The 23948-nt window shown below is 45.1% G+C and overlaps 1 protein-coding gene across 2 annotated transcripts; it reads right to left on the bottom strand.

The window, feature by feature from the left end:
• Positions 1 to 305: 305 nt before the first annotated feature.
• LOC140735344 (heparan sulfate glucosamine 3-O-sulfotransferase 1-like) lies at positions 306 to 14445 on the bottom strand. 2 transcript variants are annotated; one of them, XM_073060295.1, is made up of 3 exons: positions 14328 to 14445; positions 7022 to 7275; positions 306 to 6726 (listed from the first exon to the last, which is right to left on the bottom strand). In XM_073060295.1, the coding sequence occupies exons 2-3, from the start codon at positions 7187 to 7189 to the stop codon at positions 5962 to 5964; spliced, it is 933 nt and encodes a 310-aa protein (XP_072916396.1). In that variant the 5' UTR covers positions 7190 to 7275; positions 14328 to 14445; the 3' UTR covers positions 306 to 5961. The 2 variants fall into 2 exon arrangements, with proteins under 2 accessions (XP_072916396.1, XP_072916388.1); XM_073060287.1 differs by having other exon boundaries at positions 7022 to 7303; positions 14328 to 14444.
• Between the last annotated feature and the right edge of the window lie 9503 nt (positions 14446 to 23948).

Below are 23948 nucleotides of genomic sequence, written 5' to 3'. Positions count from 1 at the left end.
TATAAATATCTATAGACGGACGGTGGAGAGCATTATGACCGGTTGCATCACATCCTGGTATTGGAGGGCTCCAATTCACAGGATCCTAAGAAGCGGCAAAGCATCGTAGACTCCGCCAGATCCATCAAGGTCATCCTCCAGAAACAGCGCCTCAAGAAGGGGAAACAAATGAATAGAGTTGCTCTCGTAACTCAGGGGGCTCACTTCATTCTGTGATTGCATCAACTTGGAAATGAGATGCAGAAGAAATTTTGCCACCCTCTCCAACTAAAACACCCAGACCATTGATCAAAATAAGCTAAATGTTTTCTTTCGTTTTCAATATTTTTATTGATTTCTTACAAAAAAGAATATAGAGTACAGGAGGATATATATCATATATCAATTACAATATATTTGAATCACACTTATAATTTCATTACCCCATATTCATGTAAATTAAATTGAATCCTAATATTGAAAAGTAATAATATTATACAAAAAACATTTTTAATGGCCAGCATTTTAATATCACAATAGTTCAAAAGTGTTTACTTGAGAAGTTATTTAACTACTAACCAAGAAGAAACGTACACTCAGTGGGCAATGTTAAAGAGGACGCAGGATGCAGATGGATGGGTGGGATCATTGATAATACTAAGGGCTCTGCGTAAGCAGCACTCCTGATAAATGTCCCGGATGGATGGTAAGGAGATCCTACTCTCGGCCATTCTCACAGTCCTTTGTAGGGACTTCCTGTCTGATGCTCTTCTGGTCCCGTTCGAGATGGAGATGCAGCTTGTCGGGACGCCCTCAATAGTGCATCTGTAAAATTCAGTTAAGATGGCGGTGGTGGGGGGGGGGGGGGGGAGCCTTGCTTGCTTCAATCTCCTCAGGAAGTGGAGGTGCTGCTGTGCCTTCTTATTCAGGGAGGTGATATTGAGGGAGCAGGTGAGATCCATGAAGAGGCTGAGTTGCTCCTACAGCAGGGGGTCTACAGACCTGTTGCTCCATGGCATAATAAAAGGCTGGGAACCTGTGTCCGAGAGGAAACAGTTCAGCTCCATAGAAACCATTCTATCCGGATGCACAATGGCTTGGGTTGCACATTGCGCGCCACCCCAAGAAACTGCAGAAAGTTGTGGAGTTGATATTTCTTGCTACCTTGGTAGAGCAGCCAGCATAATCAAATGCCCCACCCAGTCTGGACATTTCCTCTTCTCCCCCCTCCCATCATACAAAAGCCTGAATGGACATACCACCGAGCTTGAGGACGGCTTCTGCCCGGCTGTGAAAAGAATGTTGAGCAGTGATATGATCGGATAAGTACATTTATGATCAAAGTATGTGTACATTATACAACCTTGAGATTCGTCTCCTCACAGGCAGCCACAAAACAAGAAACCCAAAAGAACCCATTAAAAAAAAAGACCAACAAACATGCGATGTGCAGAGAGAGAAAAAACTACAAATTGTGAGCTGAAGCCCAGGGCTGGCCCACAGCCTCAGCGCAACGCAGACTGGAGTTAAGATCGCAGAGCTGAACCAGCCCAACCCTCCCCTCTGGTCCCAACAATCTGCCTTTTCAATCCATCTGGCCTGGCATTTAAATCGACTCTTAACCTCACAATCTACCTCGATATGATCTTGCATCTTATTGTCTACCTGCACTGCACTTCCTTTGTAGCTGTTACCCTGTATTTTGTACTCTGGTTTTGCTTTCCCTTCTATTACCTGAATGCACTGTGTAATGAATTGATTTTATTCCATATAAACAGTCTGCAAGTCAAGTTTTTCACTGTACCTTGGTACATATAACAATAATAAACAAGTTCCAATCTCCGATACTGTGTGGAATGGAAAGGGTACTGAAAGGCTGAAATGTGACAGATGGAATGGGAAGAGACACGTTACCAATGATCCTCGTTCAATTCCCGCCACTGCCTGTAAGGAGTTTGCACGTTCTCCCTGTGACAGCGTGTGTTTCCTCCCACAGTTCAAAGATGTACCGGTTGGTAGGTTAATTGGTCACTATAAATTGTCCCATGATTAGACTAGGATTGAATCAGGGGTTCCTGGAAGGGCTTATTCCGCGCTGTATCTCAATAAAATAAAATGCCAGCTAAGATATTGGACTGAATTCCTTATTCCCAGATGAGGCCCTCTGTTGGTTGGGATCCACCATGGACGTTGCGTCCCAGCCGTCTACGTGATATGCAAACCAGGGCAGTACGATATGGAGAGCAAGCTATTACCCATGTATCAGGCTCCCCCTTCCCATGCAGCTGATGAATCCAAAGGAAAGGCAGAGACTGATCCAGTTTGGCACCAGGGGTGTTGTGGAAGTTGCTAGTCGGTGTTGACCTCAATGTAGGGCTGCCTTAGGGACTCCAGCTCCAGATTTTTCCCCCTTGGGCTTTACTCCAAAAGCCTTCCCCATGAGAGGGTACAGCCACAAGGCAGAAGTTTGAGATCAGAGCTTTCCTTTTCTCTTAGATAATCTGCCAATCACAGCCATCGAGCCCTAACTCCAGCTAGTTTTAAGGTGCCTGTGACCTGCCTTCTCATGTTAGTAGAAACTGCTCCTTTTTTGTTAATCTTCAAAAATAATCAATAAAAAAGATTTTAAATTGAAAAATGAAACTGCTCTGCTGAGCTTAGTAGCTGGACATAGTTGTCAGAGGCTATTTGAGTCGCACGCCAGTGGGAACATTTAAAGGTATTGTCGACGTTTTGGGTCACAACCTTACAGCCAAACTTCTCCCTCTCCCTTTCCAAGATTTATCCATCCCTCACTCCACCAATCCCTCCTCTTTACACCAGCCATCCTCCATCCTGATGTGGGATGTCAACAATTCCTCACCTCCCCCCCCTCCCCCCATAGATGCTGAGTTCTTCCAGCAGGATTCTGGCATCTTCCGTTTCTAGGCAGTCCTGCTTTCTTGTGGGATGAACATTTTACACCACCATCGGTCACCGATTGGGGTTCAGTTCCCTCCGCTGGCTGTAAGGAGTTTGAACGTTTTCCCTGTGACTCTGTGGGTTTCCTCCGGGTGCTCGGGTTTCCTCCCACAGTCCAAAGACGTGGGTTGGGGTTGGTAAGTTCTTGGCATGCTATGTTGGCACTGGAAGTGTAGTAACACTTGTGGGCTGCCCCCCAGCACAATCTTTGGGCTGTGTTGGGTCATTCATGCAAAACCCCACATTTCACTTAATGTTCCAAAGTTTTGATTCACATGTGATAAGTAAAACTAATCGAGAACAGTGGGGAATATTGGTAGCTTGTCTGAAGAAACGAGGTACTAGTAAAGACAGCCGACAAAAGCAATGTGGTGTAGAGGATCACCTGTGGACACGGCAACAAGAACTAAGTCAGCCAGACAGAACGTAAATTCTCAGCTCATTTACGGGAACACAGACTAACAGTACAGAGACCTGATCCCACTGTCGCTGATCTTCGTACACGAAGACCCAGAAGGACGCCACTTTGACTGGAACACCACAGCGGTTCTGCGCAGGGAAACCACGAAGCAAGGCATGAGAATTTTTAGAAGCATGGTTCTCTTCTGATAAATCTGTAAACAAACATATCAACATAAACATCATCTACAGACCACTAAGTGCTAAGGAAACGCAAGCCAATTTAATTCAAAGATCAACTGAAGGGGTAGCTAATCAGGAAGCAAACAGGAGTCTATGTAAATACAATAATTCCCAGTGAGAAACATCAACTGCTCACTGAGAGTATCAACTCGATTGATGATGCAATGTCCGCAAGCTAATTGCCAAACTTGGTGAACACTGCAACGTCAAAGGCTAACCTTTCTTTCCAATAACTCAAAGACTGGGATCCCCTTTTGCTTTGGGTATGAAATGACAGCACAGGTCATGGGGGCGTCCTGCCTTAATTGTTTTCCACCAGAGAGATTAGCTTTTAAAGTTTTAACATGTCACACTGTGATAAACAGCCCAGTCCATCACAAAGCCCTCCCCATTGTTGAGCACATCTGCAAGGAGTTCTACCACAAGAAAGCAGCATCCATTATCTAGGGGACCCACCATCCAGACCATGCTGTCTTCTTACTACTACCATCGGGCAGGAGGTTCAGGAAGAGTTATTACCCTCCAACCATCAGGCTCCTAAACCAGCATGGATAACTTCACTCATCTCAACATTGAACACTGAACTGATTCCACAGTCTATGGACTCACTTTCAAGGACTTGACAAATCATGTTCTCGATATTATTTATTTTTATTATTAGCGTGATTTGTGTTTTGCATGTTGGCTGTTTGTCAGTTTTTGTTAAATATAGTTTTTCCATACATTCCGAAGTCCAGCTGTATGCCCTTGTCATAAGAGGTGGAAACAGGTAAGACTGACCAACAGGGCTCTGGTGAAGCTGTACGGAACAATTCCCTGTACAGTGGATACAATGGATCACAGAAACATTGAAGAACCCCAACCCTGCCATCGACTTTGGACGATAGAGATGGGAGGTCACCAGTGCCCTATGCTCCACCGGGAGCCAAGGTCCAAGAAGAAGAATCCATACTTTGATAATAAATTTACTCTGAAATTTTTTTAATGTGTTCACAGTCTTCATGATAACACAGGTACAGCTTTTATTGAACTGTAAGTACAGTCACTCAGACTGACAGACAGATGGAGTAACTCAAGTGATGTCCCAATATAATTACAATAACAGCCACACCACCACAATCAAATTAACAAGCAAAATATTCAAGATGATTAGATCATTACATTTTACTAAGTAGCAGTTTTCTTTAAGTCAATGGAACTGTTTCCCTCCCCCCCCCATAAGAAATGTTTTGCTACTTATAATCTACAAAATTTGCTAGTTTTCATAGAAAGTGTGTAAAGATCAGACGCAGGGTATCACTGATAGAAGTCTGTAATCAATAGTGCACAATATCCAGGCACTGATGTAAGACCATAAGTCCATAAAACATAGGAGAAGAATTAGGCCATTTGGCCCATCAAGTCTGCTCTGCCATCCCACCATGGCTGTTTTCTCCCTCTCAACCCCATCATCCTCCTCCAAGAGTACCACAACCTTGTCTCAGGCTTTGGAGGCTTGTCTGCCTCAATGACCTACAGAACAATGTTGGCTGGAATCAGGGCCTTGTGCTTTGGCTCTTGATAGGGTCATCCATGCCAAACAGGTCAAAAGGTAAAGGCCAGACAAAGAATGGTCCACTGGTCCTCCAGGTTTTTTTTTGGGGGGGGGGGGGGTTCATCTTGGGGCTAACAACCCTGACTGGTCAAAAAACAATTGTTACAGAAACAGCAATGAAGAATCCTTCTAAACAGAGATGGAGGACCAGCGGTGTAATGGGCAGTAAGAAAAAATCCTGTTCTCCTGCCTTCTTCCTGTAACCTATGACGCCCTTACTAATCAAGAAATTATCAACCACCGCTTTAAATATTCCCAGTGACTTTGCCTCCACAGCCATCTATGGCGATCAAATCCAGAGTCACTAACCTCTGGCTAAAGAAATTCCTCATCATCTCTGTTCTAAAGGGACATCCTTCTATTCTGAGACTGTGCCCTCTGGTCCTAGACCCACCTATTATAGGAAACATCCTCTCCATGTCCACTCTATCTAGCTCTTATTTTAATGAGATTCCTGCCACACCCCTCCTCACCCCCCCACCCCCCCCTTCCCAGCATCCCCATTCTTTCTAGTACAGGCCCAGAGACACCAAATGTTGCTCATAGGTTAACACTTTCATTCCCGGAGTCATTCCTGTGAACCTCCTCTGGACCGTCCCCAATGCCTGCACATTTTTTCTTAGACAAGGAGTCCAAAACTGTTGAAGGAAGATGCTTTGTGATGGAATGTTGTGGCCTTCTGGGGTCTCTGTGTTGCGTCTCATTTCTCAGGCATAGTTAGTAAGTGCAAAAACTGACTGCAGTGGTACTATCACTGGATTAGAAGTGAGTTTCTTTGGGATTCTTCAGCACCAGTTAAATGTCCTCCCCACCATTCTGAAGAAATTCTCATTGTGTTCCTTGAAATAATCGCAGAGTTGCAGCAGGACAGTTCGATTCACTGGAGGATGGGGCCGTCCTTTGGACTGGTCCAGGCACCTCTCGCGCCCTGCAGCACGCATGCAGTAGAAACCTTTTGTCTGGTTGAAATAGAAGTTGGAGGCTTTGATCCGGGGAGGAAGCTGGAGGAACCTCTCCACCTCCTGCAGCTGGGACAGTGGATTCTTGATCAAAGCGTCTCCATCCACCAGGTGGATCTGGTGCCGTGGGAACAGTCTCAGCCAGATTGCCATGTGGACGTCATACACACTGCGCTGGATGGCCTTGTACTTGGCATTTAACTTCCCATTCTGCACCAGAAGTTCTTCAACAGGCTGGCATCTTTTCTGACGCTCCCTCCTGTTGTACCACACCTGCGTGTAGTCGGAGATGACGCGCTCTGCCGGGTCTCGAATGATGAGCAGCAGCCTGGTGGAGTTGCTCATGTTGTAGATTCTCTCGGCGGCCTTCCACGCGGTGAAGTAACCGGGGGTCTTCTCCAGGGTAAGCTGGTGGGGCAGAGACACCGGCATCTGCTCACGGTACCACTCAAGGCCCTTCTGGTAGTTCTCATCCCAGTCAAAGAAGTGGACCTCTGCCTTGGCCACCACAACATCAGGATGAAGGTTTATCATCTCCAAGAGAGCTCTTGTTCCCCCTTTCCGAACGCCGATGATAATTGCCTGTGGAACCTGGAACAGCAAGTAGTTGGCAAAATCAGAGCTTCAACATCTTGCAATGCACACCAGAATATCAACCATTAATAGACACTAGAGATTCTGCAGGTGTTGGAAATCTTGAGCAACACACACAAACTGCCGGAAGAACTCAGCAAGTCAGGCAGCTTCTATGGAGGGAAATAAATGGTCAACATTTCAAGCAGAGACCCTTCATCAGTTGGCTTGAAATGTTGACTATATTTCCCAGACTGTCAGGAGGTCAAAAGTATGGATGTTTTACGGAGAAACCTGCAAGGCTGTGACGTACCTTACGAGTGGTGTTGGTACCCAAGAGGGTCAAAAGGTTCTTTCTCTGAGCTGCAGTCTCCAGACGCCGCAGCCGATATTGGAGAGCCACATCCTCCGAGCGGGTGTTGGAAAGGAACATGGGGACCTTCAGTAGAAGTGTCAGGAGTCCTATCATTAACCACGACATCAGGACAAGCCTTTGGCTTACAGCACTTCACCAGGTACAACACTGCATAACACCATGATGTTACTGCACAGGAGCATCAGGATCTTCTGGTGATAGAAAAGATTTGAGTGCCATCTGTTAAGGTAAAAATCAAAGTATCTACTTAATAGGATCTACCTCACATTCCAATGCAATATTTGAACTGCACTCTCGCATGTAATCCAAATTCTAGAGCCGCTTTAAGTCAGATTTTCTCAATGACTGCGTATTTGTGGATCTGACAGTCACTACTTTCAACCAAAAATAATGAGGTTTCCGCATCTCAGCAGCAACAGCCAAAGGTAGCCCACTTGGGGAATTAACTATGCAAATACTTACAAACTCCCCTTTTACAATTACTAGGCTTAAAGGACTTGTATAGTGACCGGCGCAAAATGCTGGAGGAACTCAGCAAATCAGGAGGGGAAAGAAGAGATCAGCATGTTGGGCTGAGACCCTTCATCAGAGCTGCAGCAACACCACAGGCACATAGCATTAGAACAGGGGTTCCCAACCTGAGGTCCAAGGACACCTCGGTTAATGGTAAGCCTTCATGGCATTAAAAAATGGTTGGGAACTTTAGACACATCACATTTACAAGAAAAACAAAAATCCATAAATCATACAAGAAAGAACACAATGAGCATTGTGTGGCAAAATGTTCGTAGTGTTGAAAGGCCTAGATAGAGTGGATGTGATGTTTCCTACAGTGGGGGATTCTAGGACCAGAGGGCACAGCCTCAGAATAGAATGGTGTCCATTTAGAACAGATATGATGAGGAATTTATTTAGCTAGAGGGTGGTGAATTTGTGGAATTCATTGCCACAGATGGCTGTGGAGGCCAAGTCATTGGGTTTATCTAAAGCAGAGGTTGATAGATTCTTGATTAGTAAGGGCGTCAATGGTTACAGGGAGAAGGCAGGAAAATGGGTTGAAGGGGATAATCAATCAATCACGATGGAATGACAAAACAGACTCGATGGGCCAATTGGCCTAATTCTACTCCTACGTCTTATGGTCTTACTGAGGTGGAGATTAGGGTTTGCAGGTTGGTTCAAGAACTGAATTGTTGAAAAGAAGTAGCTGTTTCTGAAACTAGTGATGTGGGACTTAAGGCTTCTGTACTCCAAGGCCAGAACACTTTGTAAATAACATTAGAAGGGTCATCAGTGCTTCAGCTCAGTTGTTGAACTTATACCTTTGGCATGGGTTTCCTTGTCTTTTCCCATCCAACCAGCCCTGAAATACGCCCATTCAAGAGCGTGAAGTACTCCAAACTGAGTAATGAGATTCATCCTAATGGATGATAATATAATATTTTTGTGATGTTGTCCACTGTGGCAGATGGGAGGGATCTACAGCGGGTAGTTTAAACTGCTCTATTGCATCACCGGCACCAGCCTACCTGCCATCAAGGACGTATAATACGGAATGTTGTCAGAAAACAGCTAGCGGTATCATGAAGGATTCACCCACTCTACTCATCGATTGTTGGTCCTACTCTGATCAAGGACAAGGCTACGGGGTATCCATGCCAGGACCACCAAACTCGAAAACAGTGACTTCCCCAAACTGTCAGACTGATCGACACCTCCACCCACCCCTACTTTATCAGAGTCACCTTATGTACAGATACTCCTGTACCTAGCATCACTTTATGTCTATGTACTGTATATAGGCTAATCTTATGTATTTACACAGTGGCCACTTCTGCATCAGGATCGATTAGGTACCTCCTGTACCTAATCGAGTGGCCACTGGATGTATATTAATGGCTGTAACCCATTCTCTTCTAGGTTTGATAAGCTGTGCATTTAGAGATGTTCTTCTACACACCACTGTTGTAACATGTGGTTATTTGAGTTACTGTCGCCTTCCTGTCAGCTTGAACCAGTTTGGCCAATCTCCTCTGACCTCTCTCATTAACAAGGCACTCTCACCCACAGAGCTACTGCTCACTGGATGTTTCTAATTTTTCCACAATATTCTTTGTAAATTCAAAAGACTGTTGTGCATTAAAAGCCCAGGAGGTCAGCAGTTTCTGAAAAATTTAAACCACCCCATCTGGCACCAACAATCACTCCACGGCCATTGTCACTAAGATCGCATTTTTCCTCCTTTCTGATATTTGGTCTGAACAACAATTGAACCTCTTGACCAGGTCTGGGTACTTTTCTGCATTGAGTAGCTGCCACATGATCGGCTGACTAGATATTTGCATTAATGAGCAGGTGTACCTAATAAAGTGGCCACTGAATATAGGTTCACAAACACAAAAAAAAAATCAGCAGATGCTGGAAATCCAAGGCAACACACACAAAATGCATGAGGTACTCAGCAGGTCAGGCAGCATCGATAGAAAGAAATAAAGTCGACTTTTTGAGCCAAGACCCGTCATCAGTCCTGATGAACGAGCTCGGCCCAAAACGTTGCCCGTTTACTCTATTTCATAGATGCTGCCTGGCCTGCTGAGTTCCTCCAGTAGTTTGTGGTTGGTACCACTAAATATCGTTTCCTTTTCTGGGAGCAGACATGGGGGAAGGGCTGTATGTGTCGTCACTTGTGACATCCAGCCATAAAACCTGCTGAATCCTATTTGTTTCTACACCAGATCTGGCACTGGGCTCTACCTGCCCAAACACAGCTGGGGGAATGAGTGCAGAGAGGCGAGTTGGTATGAAGAGGTGAGAGGGGAGGGGAGAGACAGGAGATGGCTGCTAATAGGTAGATCCAGGTGAAGAGGGGCTACTGCTTGCTAGCTCCTGTCTCGCTTCTTTATACTAGTTATTTCCCCTCTACCCTTTTAGTCCTGATGTAGGAATGTTGACTATAAGACAATGAAGTAGAGGTCAGCCATTTGGCCCATCAAGTCTGCACTGCCATTCCATCATGGTTGACTTATTTTCCTTCTCAACCCCATTCTCCTGCCTTTTCCCTTGTAACATTTGACACCTTTACTAATCAAGAACCTAATCTCCACTTTAAATATACCGAATGGCTTGGCCTCCACAGCCATCTATGGAAATGAATTCCACAGATTCACCACACTCTGACTAAAGAAATTCCTCTCATCTCTGTTCTGAAGGAACATCCTTCTGTTGTGAGACTGTGCCCTCTGGTCCTAGACTCCCCCACTACTAGAAACATTTTCTCAATGTCCATTGTATCTAGTCTTTCAATTTTCGATAGATTCCGATGAGATTCCCCTTTCATTTCTTTTAACCTCCAACGAGTACAGGCCCAGAGCCATCAAATGCTCCTCCTAGGTTAACCCTTTAATTTCAGGGATCATTTTTGTAAACCTCTTCTTGACCCTCTCCAATGCCAACGTATCCTTTCCTAGATATAGGGCTCCAAACTGTTCACCGTACTCCAAACCTGCCTTGCCCAGAGCCAGCAAATGCTCCTCCTACATTAACTCTTTCATTGCTGGGATCATCCACCATCCTCTGCCTCCATAGATGCTGCCTGACTCACTAAGTTCAACCAGCAGCTAGTTTCTTATTGGATAATTTTACAGCTTTCCTTAGGGAAAAGGCTCCCCATTACAGACAGGAGGTGGGAGGGAAGGAGAAGTCTCGGAGGCCTTTTGCAGCTCAGCGTCACACTCAATAAATCATTCCATGCACAGACTAAAAGGCTGGTAATTTGATACTCCTCTCATTAAGCTGAAAACTCCAGATGTGGAAGGAGTCTTTTGCCCTCAGAGGAATTCTGAGGTGAAGCTCAAATTGGTCTCAGTGAGAGTCCACAAAACTAATTTATTTGGTATTAAGAGAATAAATCTGTCACCAAGTGTTGAATGTCACTTCTAATATACTTCCCTAGCCCACAGGTCTCACATTGAAAACCACACACACACACTGACCACTTCACTAAAAATTCCCCCTCAAATTCAACAGTAATCTGTTTCAAGCAAGTTTTTTGTAAACACATGGGGACAAGGTACTGGCAAAGACAGCCGACCAAAGCAATGTGGTGTGCAGGATCACCTGTTGTCACGGCAACTGGAACTACATCAGCCAGACAGGACATAAACTTTCAACTCATTTACGGGAACACAGACTGTCGGTACAGAGACGTGATCTACTGTCACTGATCTTGGTAAATGAAGAACGAGAGACTGGGACATATCAAAATAGATGCCATCTATGAACCCCTAAGAGCTAAAGAAACACGAGCCAATAGAATTCAAAGGACAACTAAAGAGGAAGCCAATCAGGACCGAGGCAAGCAAATGGGGGCCTATAAAATGTGAGCACTCCCAGAGAGAAACACCAACAACTGCGCACTGAGGATGTCACCTCCACTGGTGATGAAACGTCTGCAAGCTAATTGCCAAGCTTGGCGAACACCACAACATCAAATAAATACAATCATTCAATAACTAGACCAGATATCGTCCATCAGGCAGTTACCTGTGTATCACAGGCCAATGAGAGGTAATAGCAAGCAGAGTTACTGAGAACAGAGATTAGAATTGTGCTGGTTGGTTCAAGAACCCAACGACTGAAGAAAAGTAGCTGTTCTTAAACTGATGGCATGGGACATCAAGCTTCCGTATCTACTGCTGCTGTGAGAAGGGACTAGATATGAAAGAATATGGTGTTCCTAGTGACCCTCACTCACTGGGTGGATAACTTCACTCACCTCAACACTGGCTTGATTCCACAACCCTTGGATTTACCTTCAAGCACTCTACAACTCAAGTTCTCAGCATCACCTTGTTCTAGCTCAGTGCACTCTCTGTTCTGTCTCTGTCCTGAGGCTTTTAGAACTTCTCCCTGATGGCAACAGGGTGGTGGGGATCCCTGATGAAGGACGCTGCTTTCCTGAGACCGCGTTTCATGCAGATGTGCTCAATGCAGGGGAGAGCTTTACCCGTGATGGACTCAGCTGTATCCACTACCTTCTGTCGGATTTTCTGTTCAAGGGTATCAGTGTTTCCATACCAGGCTGTGATGCAGCCAGTCAATACACTCTCCACTACACACCTATGGAAGTCTGGCAATGTTTTAGCCATCATGGCGAATCTCCGCAAACTCCTAAGTAAGTATCTTTGTGCTGACGAAGTATAAAGGATCATGTCAGGAGATTCTCTTGGATTCTCTTAGGCTCGCTCTCCTGAAGGTTTGTTATGACAGATTCACAAGATTCTGCAAATTCTGGAAATCTTGTGCCACACACAATCAATGTGATTTACATCTTGATGGTGTGTTTTTGGGCCGATCGAGCAATTTGGTGCTTTGCTGCCTCTGAGGACGTTTGATGAGGTTTGGAGCGGAGTCTGCGGCCTGGAGACCATGATCGACTCCAGTTCTCGCCAAATCTCACCAGTTAAAGCGTCAAGCAAGACTGGAATCAAAGAGGGCGAGAGTGGAAGGCGGGCAGGTGCTCAGCACCATCTGTCTGTGTTTGGACGGTCTTCCTCTCCCTCGCTGCTGCTGGAGGAAGATGCGGGGGTCTTGGGCAAGGTTTGATCAGCGTGGTCTGCGCTTTCCCAGAGTTCTGGCCAACAAGCCTCAACTTGTGGACAGGTACAGTCCGGTGAGAGAAAGTTCTGCAGCCAAACGGGACTAGCTCAGATGGGCTGAAGGGCCTGTTTTCATCAATGTCCCCTTTAATTTTTTTTTTTAATCACCTGCATGAACTAACCATTGCTCTGAGCAGGAATATTTCTACACGGGCCTGAAAACTGTGCGTCAATTTAAATGTTTATTTTTTGTAATATGCATACCATGAATATTTACAACGAAAATTGAAAAATCACACACTTTTGATTTAGGTTAATAATTGAAGGGTAGAATGAAATACAGTACAAAGAAAATCTTTCATGCTTCATAACCTTTGTTTTTGGTCTGTCTTTATTCCAGCCGCGGTAACTAAGGCCATGTGCGCGGAAGCATTTCAGTTACTGCGCGGCTGCGCACCCTAGAGAGAACAGTGACTATTTTCACTACATCGATGCACTCATGTATGGCATTACTGTCTGGATGGCAGGAAGACAAGGCAAACAAAAGCTTTTCACTGTACCTCCGCACACATGACAATAATAAACCAATTACTAAAGCAATTGCATAACGACCGAGGGTTGACTTCCCCAAGCAGACCGTTTTGGCGCGGAAATCCATAACGCGGACTGGCACTAAGCTAGCTATTGGGAATCGTTCACGTTAAAAATTAGCACCTGGATAAATAGCGGAACCACAACCCACACGGTGGATTCCAAGTAAAACCAATAACAAAACAATTTTCCACTTTCGTTTTACATTTTAGACGGGCAGAATTTGGTTTTTAATTTAATGGATGCTGGAAAGGGTCAGCGGGTCAGACAGCATCTGTGGAGAAGGGAATGACGAACTCCCCAGGTCTTTCGATTCCTTTTTTTACTCCCTAATCCACAGGAGAATCAACAACTTTTCCTACCCGTGTACCTGTTCCTATTCGCTCTCCTCTCACTAAAACTATCTCCTTTAGCTTTGGATTTCCTCAGATCAAGGTGGAGAGACATGAGTGACTGTGGATACTGTAACCCGGAGCAACGCACAACTCAGTGGGTGGGGTGGGGTGTGGTGGGGGGTGTTGGACAGTCGCTATTTCGGGTCGAGACCCGTCTTTTGGGCTGGAAGTCCTCGCAACACAGAACAGTACAGTATGGGAAAGCCCACTGTGTCAAAATCACCACACATTCGACCCGCAGAAGCGTTCAACCAGCCGCCTGGTTTTGTGCGACCTCCCCCTCGGTGTCAGTCAGGGGGCACGGAGCCTGAGGGCGAGGTACCCCTCCGCTGCCTGCTGTCCTGCAACCCAGGGCCTGTGGCCACCCGGGGAGGGCCGATCGGGTACAGCCGAACCGAGACCTTGCCGCGCACCCCGTCCCTTGAAAGAGTCACGAATTCAAGCGCACCAGGGTAGGAGGAACGAAGGGAGCGGGGAAGGGAGAAGAGAGGGAGAGGGGAGCGGGGTGGGGCAACAGAAAAGTGGCAGATAGAGGGGAGAGAAGGGTGGGGAGGTGAGAGAAGAGGGGTGGGGGTTAGGGTGCAGAGATAAGGAAGGCAGGGGTGGAAGATATGGAACTGGGAGGCGGGCTATGGGGAATATTGGACAGGGTGCAGGTACCTGTGCAGCGGTCAGGACGCCGTTCGAGGAAGCTTCCACCGACAGAGTTCGCATGAACGCCCCGGGACCCGCAGACAAACAGCCTCGTGAGGCCGTTAACAAACAGAGACACCCTCTCTCCGCCCCCGTCCCGCCCACCGGACCCCCTCCCTCCACCGCTCTCTGCAACTTCAGCGGCAGACGCCACTGGCACACTGACGTTTGTAGTGGTTAACCATGGCGGAGCACAGACAAACACTCGGGCATGTAGGTGCGCGCTCTCTCACACGCACAAAGGGGCGCACGTTGGCACTCAAAGTTCAAAGTAAATTTATTATCAATATGACACCCGATACTACCTTGAGCTTCATTTTCTCGTAGGCACTAACAAAGAAACAACATAAAATCAATGAATAACTATGTACAAAGACAAAAAAAAGTGTAAAAGATGACAAACTGTGCGAATACAAAAAAAAAAGCTGTAATAATAAATAAACAAACAAACAGAGAAAAAATTACGCGAAGAACCCGAGTCTTTGAAAGTGGGAACATAGGTTGCGAATCAGTTCAGAGTTGAGGCGAGTGAAATAATCCATGTTGGTTCAGGAGCCTGATGGTTGAAGGGTAATAACTGTTACTGAACTTGGTGGTGAGGGATCTAAGATTCCTGAACTTCCTTCCTGATGACAGCGGCGAGAAGAGGGCACAGCCTACGTGGTGAGGGTCCTTCATGATGCTTTCCTGTGGCAGTGCTCCTTGTAAATGTGCTCAATGTTTTAGCCTCCATCACCGTCCCTGGCAAGTCATTCCAGGCACTCACAACCCTCTGTGTAAAAAACTTACCCCTGATGACTTCCCTCCCTTAATTTTGTACATATGCCCTCTGGTGTTTGCTATTGGTGCCCTGGGAAACAGGTACCGACAATCCACCCTATCTATGCCTCTCATAACCTTGTTGACCTCTATCAAGTCCCCTCTCATTCTTCTACACTCCAAAGAGAAAAGTCCCAGCTCTGCTGACCTTGCTTCATGTGACTTGTTCTCCAAACCAGGCAACATCCTGGTAAATCTCCTCTGCACCCTCTCCATAGCTTCCACATCCTTCCTATAATGAGGTGACCAGAATTGAATTAACTGTGATACATCCAAAGAACACAGGTGCTCCCTCTTTCTCTTCCCCTCCTCTCACGGAGACAGTGAAAAGCTCTCATTTGCGTTGTATTGTGACGGGTCACTCCATTCATGATACAATGAAGTTGTACAAAAAGCATCAGAATGCAGAATATACTCCCAGTTGTTACTTTATTAAAGTGGCCACTCGGTGTATGTTCATAGTCTTCTGCTGCTGTACCCATTCACTTCAAGATTTGACGTGCTGAGCATTCAGAGATGCCCTTCTATATATGTCAGCTTGAACTAGCCTGGCCATTGTTCTCAGACCTCTCTCATTAAACAAGACCATTTTGCCCACAGAACTACCACTCATTGGATTTTTTTTTTGTTTTTCACACCATTCTCTGTAAACTCTATAGAGTCAGCTGTGCATGAAAATCTCAGAAGATCAGCAGTTTCTAAGATACTCAAACCACCCCATCTGGCACCAACAATCATTCCTCAGCCAAAGTCACTCAGATCACATTTCCTCCACATTCTGATGTTTGGTCTGAACAACAACTGAATCTTTTGACCATGTCTGCATGCTTTAATGCATTGAGTTACTGTCACATGATTGGCTGATTAGATATTTGCATTAATGAGCAGATGTACAGGTGTACCTAATAAAGTGGCCACTGAGTGTAGTGTTACAGTTCCAGAGAAACTGCAGTAAAGGTAGACAAATATTTGATTTGCTGTATAAGGTTACTTAAGTAACCCAAGGGATGATGCAGCCTCACAGTGAAAGAGATCTGGTTTCAATCCTGACTCCTGGTGCTGTCTGTGTGGATTCTGCATGCTCTCCCTGTGACCGTATGGGTTTTATAACTGGAAGGATTATAAATCATGAGGGGGAGGGAGTTAATGAGAAGGTGGTGGGAATAAAATGTGATTAATGTAGGATTTAGGCATGTTAGAGAGCATTCAGGAATTAGGTTATATAGCAAAATATTAACTTCAACAACTCACTTCAGCAGCCAATCTTTAGACCTGAACATGGACTGTAGATCAAATTTAAAATGCAGTTCTGGACAATAGGTTCCTAGAGCTATGAACTGCAGTTAATTGAAAAACCATACAGTGTTAACATTCATTTTGGGTGTCTGAAGTGTAGGTGGAAAGAAGGAGGTGTGAAAGTTACACGTAATTCAAAGGAAGCATTGTAGCTATAGAATTGTAACTATAGACTTACCCTTTGATCTTTAGCATATAAAATATCACGCAATTTTGCAGGAAGAGAACAGACCTCTTCCTCCAAAAGGGTCCCAATATGATGCCTGCTACGTCTCATTTTGTTGAGAAAAAGAGTTCTTCATATCTACCAGCCGCATCTCTCTGGTAATGTTGTTCACACTACAACTGGGCATGTGCGGAGAATGAAATGGGATTAACATTGGATTGGGGTTGACAGTGCACTCTTGATGGGCTGAATGGCCCATCTCCATGCTTTGTTTCTCTCTCTACAGCTCTGTAACTGGACAGACACTCCCCAGTTACCATGCCTAATCTCAAGTTCCTTGTTAGTGCAAGTCCCTGGATTATATATGGTACAATACAGCCATCAACACTGGCTCAGAGGAGGGGGCTACAATCAGGGTGGACCCAGAGCTGGAGAAGTGTATTAACCTCAGCATTTCTGTCCCCATCATTCCTCAGTGCCTTGGTGAAAACTGGTAAATTCAAATTCAAAGTAAATTTTATTGCATATCAGAGTACATATATATCACCACAAACAACCCTGAAATTATTCTTTCCTGTGGGCAAACTCAACAAATCCATAGAGTGGTAACTGTAACAGGGTCAATAAAACAATAAACTGTGCAAATACAACTATAAATAAATAGTAATAAATAATGAGAACATGAGATAACAAGATAAAGAGTCCTAAAAGTGAGACCATTGATTGCAGAAACATTTCAATAGGTGAGTGAAATTATCCCCTTTTGTTCAAAAGCCTGATGGGGACAAACTGTTCCTGAACCTGGTAGCACAAGTTCCAGGGCTCTTGTGCCTTCTACCTAATAGCAGCAGCGAGAAATGGCCTGGGTGGTGAGGATTTTTGATGATGGATGCTGTTTCCTACGACAGCATTTCATATAGATGTGCTCAGTGGTTGGGAGGGCTTTACCTGTGAGCTGAAGTAAAATTGACATTCACAGGATTGTCACTCAGTGAAATGCTAATGCCTTCAGAGCACCATGCGGTGAAGAAACCTTTGCAGAGGACTGATCTAATATTGGAAACACATGCAGCGGCTCATGAGTCCAACACATTTTTTTTTGTTAAATATTCACCAGGAGTGGCTTTCTCCAAACACATTAGCGACCTTTGGCAAGCATCTGATAACACAATCATGCTTCAGTTTACAACTCCAGTAAAATTGATGTCAAGTGCCTCACCACCATCGGACCACGTCTGCCACTACCACTGGTTGACAGGCGGTGCAGATCGCAGCCGTAAATTCAAAGCTCTCAAGTGGTGACAAAACAGGACATCTGCCTAATACACAGTTCTGGTGTGCGTCTCCCCCCAGCTCAGTTTTTGCTCACCAGTGAGATGGTTTATTATGTTAAATGTATGGCTGAAAGTGTATGTGTGTGTTTGTGTATGTTTGTATTTCTGGGTGTACGGGTATGTGTGTGTGAGAGAAAGGGATATGTGAGAGGTTCTGTGTGTGTGTGTGTGTGTGTGAGAGAGAGAAAGGGTTATGTGGGAGAGGTTTCATGTGTGTGTATGTGAGAGAGAGAGGGTCATGTGGAAGAGGTTTTGTGTGTGTGAGAGAGAGAAAGGAATATGCGGGAGGGGTTTCATGTGTGTGTGAGAGAGAGAGAGAAAGGGTTATGTGGGAGGGGTTTTGTGTGTGTGTGTGTGTGTGTGTGTGTGTGTGTGTGTGTGTGTGTGTGTGTGTGTGTGTGTGTGTGTGTGTGAGAGAGAGAAAGGGTTATGTGGAAGAGGTTTCATGTGTGTGTATGTGAGAGAGAGAGGGGCATGTGGAAAAGGTTTTGTGTGTGTGAGAGAGAGAAAGGAATATGTGGGAGGGGTTTCATGTGTGTGTGAGAGAGAGAGAGAGAAAGGGTTATGTGGGAGGGGTTTCGTGTGTGTGTGTGTGTGAGAGAGAGAAAGGGTTATGTGGGAGGGGTTTCATGTGTGTGTGAGAGAGAGAGAGAGAGAAAGGGTTATGTGGGAGGGGTTATGTGTGTGTGTGTGTGTGAGAGAGAGAAAGGGTTATGTGGGAGGGGTTTCGTGTGTGTGTGTGTGTGAGAGAGAGAAAGGGTTATGTGGGAGGGGTTTCGTGTGTGTGTGGGAGACGTTCTGTGTGAATGTGAGAGAAGGGAGTATATGGGAGAGACTCTGTGTGTGTGTGTGTGTGTGTGTGTGTGTGTGATGTTCTGTGTATCTGCATGCAGATATGTATGTATGAGAAGGGAATATTTGAGAGGATACTCACCTGGTCATGGTGGAGAGGCTTGCGAGTTGCTGAGATCTCAAAGCGAAGCTGTCTGGAGTTTAGCCGTCTGGCACTTAGCTCCTGGCGGTAAAGGTCATGGGGGAGGTTCCGGACAAACAGAGATCCAACCAAGACCTCAATGGTGGAGCTGGCGAAAGATGGTGTCACGTCAAAATGGCAGTGAAGCCACGATAAACTGCATCCCAGTCGTCTTGCACTCCATGCCACTGGACCCTGTCCCAATCTGTCAAAGATCGCGTGGCGGCTGCCCACACATCAGCCTCCCCACGTTAAACAAAGTGACGCACAGGCGTTCTCCATTAACATCCTCAGTAACACCCCCTGAAGGAAATTTGTTCAAGAGGAAACTGTGCTACATGAGAACGGCCTCCGCCGTGCCACAGAGAACAAGAGGCAGCTGTGAAAGGAGGGACTGAACAATCGACACTAATCACAGTCTCCACTTACTCTTGCCCACACTGGCCTCTACGGCCACCTGAGAACCCACCAGTAGACAACTCCTTAGGAGAACATCATACTCAGCTTGAGTGATCGCAGTGTGTGTGTGTGTGTGTGTGTGTGTGTGTGTGTGTGTGTGTGTGTGTGTGTGTGTGTGTGTGTGTGTGTGTGTGTGTGTGTGTGTGTGTGTGTGTGTGTGTGTGTGTGTGTGTGTGTGTGTTGGTATGTATGAGTGTGCATGTGAGAAGGCTACAATCAAGTTAGTATTTTTCTCAGATTCCGTGAGTTTAAGCTGAGCAGCCCCAGGGCCATGTTTAACAGCTGCGTTAGGAGGAAGGGTAACATTTTGGAGCCAGGAGCCTGTGTTACTGGGTGGGTTTCTCTCACCCAGGGTTCAGTTGTATGTGTGAGCAACTCTATTGGTCAGTTACTTCACTAATTCTAAAGTATTATTGGCCTTTAACTTATAGATTCTATTGGCTATTAATACTGTGGTTGGTGATTGATTATAGAAATAATGAATTTGAATCTTTACAAGGTTATCAATTGGTCAGTATCTGTATCCAACTAGACGATCCTGTATAAAAATGGTATTTCTCTGTTCAGACTTCCAGAAAATGTGTCGATAAGAGCCATGCTAGAGTCTTTGAGCACAAATAAATAGTGTGGTTGAGGCATGAGTGTGAGTTTTCAGAGTCCAGTTATTTGACGATGACAACATCCCACTTCAGTACAAATGATGAAGGTAAACTCTACTTGCACCATGTGGTATGACCAACTCTAATGCTAAGCCTGACACACAGACTGATTAAAGGAAAGCACCTTGATTATTGCGGTCCGTCACCAGCTCAGGTGGCAGCTGCAGTACATTGCTAACCTTGCAATTATCAGCCCAACGAGTTGGTATCCCACGAGGAAAGGAAACATCTTAATTGCCAATTATGATCAATCGCCTGTGGTTAATAACACACCAAGGCATCATCAAAACAGAACGTTGCCGGGAAAAAGCCAGCAATATCGTAAATGGATCCCACTCACCTTGCTCATGGACTGCTTGTCCCACGCCAATCAGGGAAGAGGTAACAGAGCATCAGCGCCTGGACCAGCAGACTCAACAAGAGTTTTCAGAGTCTTTGCCAATCAGAAGCCCTGGATGAACCAAGAGATCCCCACTCTGCCTAGGTGCCAGATCGGAGGCATTCAAGTGTATTGACCAAGAAAGATACATGAGGTCCAGGTAAGGTCTCCAGGAAGACATCTCATGGGTGAAGTGGCAATTTCGGACTAAACTTGAATCAACAAAGGTTGATCAGCAGCTGTGGCAAGATGTGAATACTACCACCTCTTGTAAAATTAAATCAGACGACATGAGTGGCAGCAGAGCTTCGCCTGCAGGTGAGCTCAATGCATTCTATGCTTGCTTTGACTGGCAATACATGGAGGAAACATCACCAACTCCCACAGACCCCGAGCGGACTTCAGGAGGGTGAACCAAAAAAATGCATCCAGTTAAGATGGGGTACCTGGCCAAATACTAGAGACCTGTTCTGATCAACTGGCAGGAGTGTTGACTGAAATCTTTATCCTCCTGATTCTGAGGTACCCACCCACTTCAAGCAGTACCTAAGAAGAGCACGGTGACCTGCCTCAATGATTATCGTCTTGAACTTACATCCACAGTGATGAAGTATCTTGAGTGGTTGGTGATGAAACATTTCAACTTCTGCCTGAGAAGCAACTTGCCTACCGGAGCAACAGGTCCAGAGCAGATGCCATCTCATTGTTCTAGGGCTGTTCTAGCCAGCTGGACAGCAAGGATCAGGGTGCTCTTCATCGTCTACAGCTCAGCATTCAATACTATCATCCCCTCAAAATTAATCAATAAGCTCCAAGACCTTGACCTCAATCCATGTGCAATTGGATCCTCAATTTTCTCATTTGCAGGCCCGTTAGTTTGGATTGGCAAAAAACATCTCCTCCATGATCTCCATCAACACAGGTGCACCACAAGGTCCTGTGGTTAGCCCTTTGCTCTGCTCATTTTACACTTATGACTGTGTGGCTAAGCACAGCTCCATTGACATACTCCAGTTTGCAAATGATACCACTGTTGTTGGCAGAATCAGAGGTGGAGACCGAAAATCTGCCATAGCAACAACCTCTTACTCAATGTCACCGAGACCAAGGAGCTGGTTATTGACTTCTGGAGAAGGAAACCAGAGGTCCATAAGCCAGTCCTAATCAGGAGCAGGGGTGGAAAGGGTCAACAACTTTAACTAACTCAGTGCTATTATTTCAGTGGGCCTGTCCTGGGCCCAGCACACAAGTGCAATTACAAAGAAAACACAGCAGAGCTTCTATTCCTTTAGAAGTTTGTGAAGATTTGGCATGGCTTCTAAAACTTCGACAAACTTTTATATATGTGAAGTGGATAGTATATTGACTGGCTGCATCATGGCCTGGTATGGAAACACCAATGCCCTTGAATGGAAAATCCTACAAAAAGTAGTGGAGATGGCACAGTCCAACACAGGTAAAGCCCACTTCACCATTGAGCACATCTACCTGGTATGCTGTTGCAAGAAAGCAGCTTCCATCGTCAGGGACCCCACCATCCAGGACATGCTCTCTTCCTGCTGCTGCCATCAGGAAGAAGATACAGAAGCCTCAGGACTCACATCACCAGGATCAGGAACAGTTACTACCCCTCAACCATCAGGCTCTTGAACCAAAGGGGATGATTTCACTCAACTTCACTTTTGCTCCTTCACTGAACTGTTCCTACAGCTTGTGGACTCTTCATCTCACGTTCTCGATACTGATTATTTATTTATTTACTATTATTATTTCTTTCTTTTTGCATTTGCACAGTTTGTTGCTTTTTTCCACACTGGTGGAAAGTCCAAGTTGGTGTGATCTTTCATTATGGTTATTATTCTATAGAATTATTGAGTATCCCCACAAAACAATGGATCTCAGGGTTGTATATGGTGATGTATATATGCTTTGATAAATTTACTCTGAATTTTAAACTTTGAAAATCAGTTACTTCCCCCGCGCTGTCAGACTGTTTAACATCTGTGCCCACTAACCCACCACCAACCCTGACAACCACTACACACACATCATCTACTATCACCTCATGTACATACGGTCAGTCTATGTGTACAACATTTACTTGTACATTGTGTTTTACAGGAATGTTTTTATATTGAATTTTTTTTTGTTTTTATATAGTGTTGTCTATGCTTACCGTGCTTTTTGATTCTGCCTCGGATCTGGAGTAACAATTATTTTGTTCTCCTTTACACGAGTATACTAAAGAATGTCAATAAACAAACTTGAATAATGAAACCTCTGTCCCCTTATGCTTGTATCCCTCAAAGGGATGTGGACTTCACAAAAGCACCAAAGTTACCATTGGTCAGCATTTAACCTTCATCGGTATTTCAGAGTCAGTCAAACAATTTGCAATGCTGTAATTAATTTAGACCACAAGACATGGGAGCAGAATTAGGCCATTCAGCCCATTGAGTCTGCTCTGTCATTCCATCATGGCTGATTTATCATCCCTCTCAACCCCATTCTTCCGCCTTCTCCCCATAACCTTTGACGCCCTTATTAAAAACCTAGCAACCTCTGTTTTAAATGTACCCAAAGACTTGGTCTCTACAGCCGTCTATGGCAATGAATTCCATAGATTCACCACCCTCTAGCCAAAGAAATTCTTCATCATATCTGTTCTAAGTGGATGCCCCTCTGGTCCTAGACTCCCCCACTATTGGAAACATCCTCTCAATGCCCTCTCTATCTAGGCCTTTCAATATTCAATAGATTTCAATGAGATCCCTTTTCATTCTACTAAACTCCAGCGAGTACAATCCCAGAGCCATCAAACACTCCTCATATGTTAACCCTTTCGTTCCTGGGGTCATTCTCGTGAACCTCCTCTGGACCCTTTCCAATGCCAGCACATCTTTTCTTAGATAAGGGGCCCAGAACTGCTCACAATACTCCACGTGAGGTCTGACTAATGCCTTACAAAGCCTCAGCATCACATCCTTGCTTTCATCGTTTATTGCAAAGTACTTATTATTCTGGAGTAGACAACTGTTAGAAACCAATGTGGAAAAGTATGTGTCTCCCAAAGCCCTGAGCTTGTTACTCTCACAGTATCTCACAGTTTTGTTACGGCTCCCCAGTGTTTAGAAACAATAATTTCTCGTTACATCCACCCCTCACCACACTTCACCTGTAAACAAAATCATCCACTTAACATTGTGTCATGGGTAAATCCACAACAGGGATTTGTGACATCATTTTGGAGATTATAAAACGAGAGCGTAATGGTTCAGTTTCCTGTTGTTAGTTTATGGCTTAGTATGTTCTGTTTCATTGTGTTCTGTGCGTTATTCTGCTGAGCGTTGTGGGCATGCTATGCTGGTACCAGAATGAGTGGTGACATTTGCAGGCTGTCCCCAGATCAACCTTGGGTACATTGTTTGTTAGAGCAAAAGATGTTAGAGCAAAAGCATAGGAACAGGTCCTTCAGCCCACAATCTCTTTGCTGACTACGATGT

This window comes from Hemitrygon akajei, chromosome 1 (assembly GCF_048418815.1).
Source record: "Hemitrygon akajei chromosome 1, sHemAka1.3, whole genome shotgun sequence".
Taxonomy (NCBI): Eukaryota; Metazoa; Chordata; class Chondrichthyes; order Myliobatiformes; family Dasyatidae; genus Hemitrygon; species Hemitrygon akajei.
Note: the sequence above shows the minus strand (reverse complement) of the source record. Positions and strands in the feature narration are given on the sequence as shown.